The sequence below is a fragment of the Ictidomys tridecemlineatus genome, chromosome 15 (assembly GCF_052094955.1).
Source record: "Ictidomys tridecemlineatus isolate mIctTri1 chromosome 15, mIctTri1.hap1, whole genome shotgun sequence".
In the NCBI taxonomy this organism is placed as follows: domain Eukaryota; kingdom Metazoa; phylum Chordata; class Mammalia; order Rodentia; family Sciuridae; genus Ictidomys; species Ictidomys tridecemlineatus.
Genome location: NC_135491.1, coordinates 4,020,473 through 4,027,448, shown reverse-complemented (window position 1 = coordinate 4,027,448; position 6,976 = coordinate 4,020,473). Strand labels below are relative to the sequence as shown.

The following is a 6,976-nucleotide window of genomic DNA, read 5'->3' as shown; positions in this document are numbered from 1 at the left end:
GACATGATCCAAGAAATGGATGTGATGCCACCATCAGATGTCACAAACAGGAGCACTTACCTTGGTCTACATTCTCCATACCCCAGCCTGCTTGGAGCTGAGACCGCAGAACCACAGAATAGGCCCAGTTCCAGGTCCCAGCCTATGCCCAGAAGAGAAGGAAATGGGACAGAAGCCAGAATTAGCAAGATGTGGGGTCATGAACTCTGGGAACTCAGAAGTCCAGTGAGACACACAAACCCTCTGTGGTCACTCAGAGGTCCCACCTCAATATTTCCTGAACCTTCCATAGGAGACACCATTAGCCTTCAGGGATCATGGAAAAACAACAGTTTTTCCCAAAGTCCTTGACACTTATTTTGAAGTTACTAACAAGGAACTGATAATTGCCTTAGTAATTGTCAAGTATGGAGAAACTTTTTTCAGCCTTGTCCTGGGTTCCCCAGACCTGCACTGTCAGTGCCTCTTCAGGTGAGGTAATAATTGCAGCCCCGAGGGGAAGTGAGGTCACAGGAGTGAAAAACCTTTATCTCAGGGTGCAACTGCCTCCTCCCTGTGCTGCTGTCAGGACCTCACACTGAGCTCAACTCCTTGTTCACAAGAAGCAAGGTGAGTATTTTCTACTTCAGCATCAACAGTCAGGAAAAGAAGTCTGAGGACGTGGTCATGTCTGCAGAGGGGTTTGGGGGTAGAAACTGATTCAGTGAAAAGGTGGACAAGAAAAAGAAATAAACCCTTCACTATGAGCTCAGCAGTATAAGGAGAAGTGTCCCTGACCTGATGCCAAGTCTTCCTGGCTGTTATGTTATTTAATAAAATACACCCTGAGGAGGTTTACAGGTGAATAATACCATTGTTAGTGGGTTTTATTTGAGATGAGCCTAAGGACTGAAGTTAGTAACTAATCTCTTCTTCTCATTACTGTATAAATCGTAGAGCATATTTTGAAGTGCTCCATGGCTGTTTGTAGTGTCTTCCTGCCCATAGTAAAGGTGACAATGGAACTGTAAGGCTCACCTCACCCTGTGCAGAGAACACCTGGGACTGTGTCAGAAATAAAAGTGTTGTGTTTTTCCTAACACTACATTACCATCCGCCTAGTGCAGACAGGAATCGTACCTCCCTGAACCCTGTGCTGTGATGGCTGAGGAGAGACTTCTCTCCCTGATGCACACACAAGAGAAGGCTCATTGTAGGGACAGGAACTGCACAGTGGTTGATGGAATAAATTTATCTGTGGTATTCCCCATGGTTTAATAATATTTCATCATTAATCACAAATTCATGGCAGTTTCCTCTGTTTTTTTACTTCATTCAGTAAAATATTCACAAGCTCCAGCTTCTACTGACATGTCTCTTGTACTGAAATGTTCTCCGCAAATCCTGCTTCATCACTGACGGTTGCAGTAATGTAGCTGTCATGCCCAGGAGCTCTTAGCCTGATATCAGTGAGGACTCCATTTCTATCCTAAACTATTTATCAGAGATTAGTGTTCCATGTTCCGTTATTCAGGACCAAATAATAATTTTGAATATTTCCTTTAGAAATTCTACTATCCTTTATTTCTGCAATGACATAAATGAGTATTTCTGATCTGGAATTAAATCTTTGTTTGCAAGGGATATTCTTCCATTTATTTATTTTAAATTTTAAAAGTTCATAATTTTGTGACATCTATTTTGGTTGCTCAAAAGCACTTTTTCCCATTTATTTTTAAAAATATTTTTAGAGCATTATAGTTGCACACAATACGAGGCTCATTTGACCTAATTATGTAAGCATGGCATAACATTTGCTCTCCTTAAGTACCCACTATTTTCTTGTGCTCACCTCATCCATTTCACTCCCCCTTTTCTCTGTGGAAATAAACTTTGGATCAGTCTTGAATTCACCAACATGGACACAGCCAAATTCTGTAGGATTGCATGATCATTTGTCAGTTTGGAATTGTTAGCATAGAGGCTTCTATCTGATCTAGTAAGTGTACACCATCAGAAGCACAAATTTTAACATCCCATTGCCAGTTCATGAGATTCCTGGCCTATCTTCAAACTTCCAATCATGGTATTTCCTAACATCTTATTTTAGATTCTGGTTGGTGTGTGCTTATACTGAGGAGTTGTTTAAATAACCATGTGGAACTTTTCCCCTCATGTTTATTATTCATTAAATGATGACCTTTTGAAAATGTTCAACAAGTTTTCTTCTATTATGCATTCTGTAAGATGTATCAGCACTGTATACACCAAACTCACCCAGTGTGTGACAGTTGATGAGTGTTAGTCCTCATTTAATGTATCCTAACATGTCATTTCAACCATATCTTTCACATTTGTGATGTTTAATATTCATTTTCTTACTCAAATTCTTTTTGTCATAAATTTCCTATTGTTCACCTTTAAAGTTTAGGTCAGAAATATTTTTGTGTACGGTGTGAGTGGCAATTGAAGTTCTTTTTCCAATGTGACTAGCAAATATCAGTTTTTTCTGAAACTTTAAGTGTTAAATTCTTTCTATGAATTGTTCTCACTTTTTATTGCCTCTCCCAGGTTAGCATCACCTGATGGTCAAGGCTCATTTTTCTACACAGCACACTGTTAAGTCTCCCCATCAACCTGTGCATCTTGAGGTCTTTGCGATCCCACAGGTGCATGCAATGGAAGTTACCCTTGGCATCAAACATGATTTGAAGATGGAGATCTCACTATGATGCTCAGACTGACTGGCTTTAAACTTCTGGGATCAAGGGAGTCTCCTGCTTCATCCATAGAGGTAGCAAGCAGATACAGGTGCTTCCCACTGTGCTTGGGCACAACTATTTTCAATGAGTCTTTTTGCTTAGAGGAATGACTGTTGTCATAATGTAAAGGACATTGTGCTGAATGACAAAATGGCCTCCAGGAATGTGGCAATAGGACTGATGTTCTTATCACAGGTTGCTGTTGGAATTCTGGGAAATTTCTGTCTGATTTATGATTATTTAGTCCATTCCTACAATGACTGTGCATTGAGGTCCACAGATATGATTATCAAGCACCTGATGATAGCCAATTCCTTGGTCATTCTCTCTAAAGGAATTCCACAGACAATCGCAGCTTTTGGCTTGAAAAATTTTCTTAGTGATTTCGGATGCAAACTTATTTTGTATATTCAGCGAGTGGGCAAGAGTGTGTCCATTTTCATCACCTGCCTCTTGAGTGTCATCCAGAACATCACCATCAGCCCCATGAACTCCTGTTGGAAGGATCTCAAAGGAAAAGCTCCAAAGTACATTGGCTTCTCCATTTCCCTCTGCTGGATCCTGTACATGGTGGTGAATTCCATTTTTCCTCTCTATGTGCTTAGCAAATGGAACAGCAAAAATGTGACAGAGAAAAGAGATTTGGGGTACTGTTCTTCTGCAGGTCATGACAAAATCACAGACTCATTATATCCAGCATTGTTTGTATTTCCTGAGGTTGTCTTTTCCATGCTCATGATCTGGTCCAGTGGCTCCATGGTTCTCCTTCTTCACAGGCACAAGCAGAGGGTTCAGCACATTCACAGAATCAAAGTTTCTCCCAGAACCTCCCCTGAGTCCAGAGCCACCCAGAGAATCCTTGTCCTGGTGAGCACCTTTGTGACTTTCCACACCCTCTCCTCCCTATTAAGTGTTCATATTGCTCTATTTTCCAAACCTACAGGGTGGTTGGTGAACACCAATGAGCTGATATCAGTGTGTTTTCCCATGGTCAGCCCCTTTATTCTCATGAACCATGAGTCCACTGCCTGCACTCTATCCAGGCTCTGCTTTGTTTGCATAAAAACCACAAAATCTTGCTGGGTGCTGTGGAAAACATCTATTATCCCAGGAACCTGGAAGACTAAGACCAAAGAATTACAAGTTGAAGGCCAGGCTCAACTATTTAGCAGCACCCTGTGTCAAAAATAAGGCTGAAGATGAAGCTCAGTAGCAAGGCACCCATGGGCTTAATCCCCAGTATTAAAATATAGGTAAAGTGTAGCCTAATCTTACTATCAGTATATATAGATTGCATATTTTTATATGATGTTTCATCATTTTTCACACTCAAAGCACCAATATAGAAATAAGTGGAAGAGTCACATGACTTTCTGACCCTAAAGGCAGTGTGGCCTTCAGCTGGTAGCAGCACCCATGTGGCCATGGTGGAGGGGAGCAGACCTGGTGGTTCTCACACTATGCAGAGCATCCCACAGGCAGCAATCCTAGTTCATGTTCTTGAGGGAAACAGAGTGGAGTCATTCCCAGTTCTTCCTGTGCAGAGTCCACCTGGGCCACTCCACACACCCAGACTGCACTTGGCAGGAGAGAGGAAGGCTGGTGGGCAACAGTGCCCTGCTGTGCCTCAAGGAAGGAAGCCCTGGGTCTCACCTAGGAATCGCACCTCTCCTGCTGGGACGTGTACAAGAGTTGTAGCCTAATCCCACACTCAGAGGTGGTGAAGATGTGCTCAGCTGTTATTCAAAATGGAAAGGTAGATGATCACATCTTCACTTCACTCTCATGGAGGAGCTGTCATCAGAGCTCAATAGTAACAAAATTGTATATTTAGGCAGATTGTATTCTTAGAAGAACCAATTTTTGCATAAACATGTCCGTTAACTCTAACATTTTTCTTGGAAATATGAATTTTTGCCAGAGCCAATCTGTTTGTTGTTGTTGTTGTTGATGTTGTTGAATATTGTTTGTAGTTGACAAGAAATATGGATGAAAACTGAAAACCTTAATTAGTGGTGGGATTACAGATGACATGTCTTAACATGTGAATAGCACATCAGAGTCACAGGGCTCAGACTTCTCTTAAGACAAGAGCTCAGTAGAAAGCTAATAGCTGACTTTCAAAACAGTGTGTTAGCCTGGGGTTATATTTGAGTGGTAGAGCACTTGCCTAGAATGTACAAGGCACTGGATTCCATCCCCAGTGACAGGGACACAATCAAACAGGGTAACTACATGTGTCTGGTTTCTCAGAAGTCAACATCCTTAGGGGCATATCTGGGTTAATGATGTTTTCCAGACTCCAAAATGTGAAGCCATAAATCCAAGATTTCTTCACCATATGCAATATGAAAAACCATGATTTGAGAGGAGTTACCACTTGAGTCAGACCTCACCAGACTGAAGGTTCTGTCTGGTCAGCAGAGCATCATCAATATGCTGAGAATATTGGAATTAGATGGCAGAGATCCACATGCAAAATACTGATTTGCCCCTCATGGTCAATGCAGGCAGTTTATGTCACTTTTTATGGAGAGAGTGGTGTTATTCTCCTCCCTGAACCCACTGAGATGAGAATGAGATAATATAAAGCTTGAAATTAACTCCTGGGTTATTCCCAACAGACAATTTATTATTTGTTCCAGGTCCATGATCCAATCACCTCAGATATTCATGTCATAGTTTTATGGTTCAAATATGAGTATTCTGACAAATCATTTTTAAATATATTTTTATTGGTTGTTCAAAACATTACAAAGCTCATGATATATCATCTTTCATACATTTGACTCAATTGGGTTATGAACTCACATTTTTACTCCAAATACAAATTGCAGAATCACATCGGTTACACACTCACATTTTGACATAATGGCATATTAGTGACTGTTGTATTCTGCTACCTTTCCTATCCCCTACTATCCCCTCTCCCCTCCCCTCCCATCATTTCTCTCTACCTCATCTGCTGTTGTTCAATTCTCTCCATTGTTTCCCCCCCTTTCCCCTCACATCCTCTTTTATGTAATTTTGTGTAACATTGAGGGTCTCCTACCATTTCCATATGCTTTCCCTTCTCTCTCCCTTTCTCTCCCCCCACTCGTCTTTGTTTAATGTTAATCTTTTCCTCATGCTCTTCCTCCCTGTTCTGTTCTTAGTTGCTCTCTTTATATCAAAGAAGATATTTGGCATTTGTTTTTTTAAGGATTGGCTAGGGTCACTTAGCATAATCTGCTCTAATGCCATCCATTTCCCTGCAAATTCTATGATTTTGTCATTTTTTATTGCTGCGTAGTACTCCATTGTGTATAGATGCCACATTTTTTTATTTTATCCATTCATCATTGAAGGGCATCTAGGTTGGTACCACAGTCTATCTATTGTGAATTGTGCCACTATGATCATTGATGTGGCAGTATCCCTATAGTACGCTCTTTTAAGATCCTAAGGGAATAGTCCAAGGAGGGTGATAGCTGGGTCAAATGGTGGATCCATTCCCAGCTTTCCCAGGAATCTCCATACTGCTTTTCAAATTGGCCGCACCAATTTGCAGTGCCACCAGCACTGTACAAGTGTACCCTTTTCCCCACATCCTCTCCAGCACTTATTGTTGTTTGACTTCATAATGGCTGCCAATCTTACTGGAGTGAGATGGTATCTTAGGGTGGTTTTGATTTGCATTTCTCTGACTGCTAGAGATGGTGAGCATTTTTTCATGTACTTGTTGATTGATTGTATGTCCTCCTCTGTGAAGTGTCTGTTCAGGTCCTTGGCCCATTTGTTGATTGGGTTATTTATTATCTTATTGTTTAATTTTTTGAGTTATTTGTGTATTCTGGATAGTAGGGCTCTATCTGAAGTGTGAGGGGTAAAAATTTGTTCCCAGGATGTAGGCTCTCTATTTACCCCTCTTATTGTTTCTCTTGCTGAGAAAAAAACTTTTTAGTTTAAGTAAGTTTCATTTATTTATTCTTGTTATTAACTCTTGGGCTATGGGCATCCTATTAAGGAATTTGGAGCCCGACCCCACAGTATGTAGATCATAGCCAACTTTTTCTTCTATCAGACGCAGAGTCTCTGATTTGATATCTAGCTCCTTGATCCATTTGGAGTTAACTTTTGTGCATGGCGAGAGAAGGGGATTCAGTTTCATTTTGTTGCATATGGGTTTCCAATTTTCCCAGCACCATTTGTTAAAGATGCTATTTTTCCCTTTATCAAATATAAGAAAGTTGTAA

The 6,976-nt window shown here is 40.8% G+C and overlaps 1 protein-coding gene across 1 annotated transcript; it reads left to right on the top strand.

The window, feature by feature from the left end:
• The first annotated feature begins 2,816 nt into the window (after nt 1-2,816).
• Nucleotides 2,817-3,932, top strand: LOC144371102 (vomeronasal type-1 receptor 4-like). The gene has a single exon (XM_078033313.1). The coding sequence runs from the start codon at nt 2,892-2,894 to the stop codon at nt 3,930-3,932; it is 1,041 nt and encodes a 346-aa protein (XP_077889439.1). The 5' UTR covers nt 2,817-2,891.
• The last annotated feature ends 3,044 nt before the right edge of the window (nt 3,933-6,976 follow it).

Bases quoted from the DNA above. Each gene is read 5' to 3' on its own strand.
- LOC144371102 (XM_078033313.1), top strand. From the start codon at position 2,892: ATGGCCTCCAGGAATGTGGCAATAGGACTGATGTTCTTATCACAGGTT.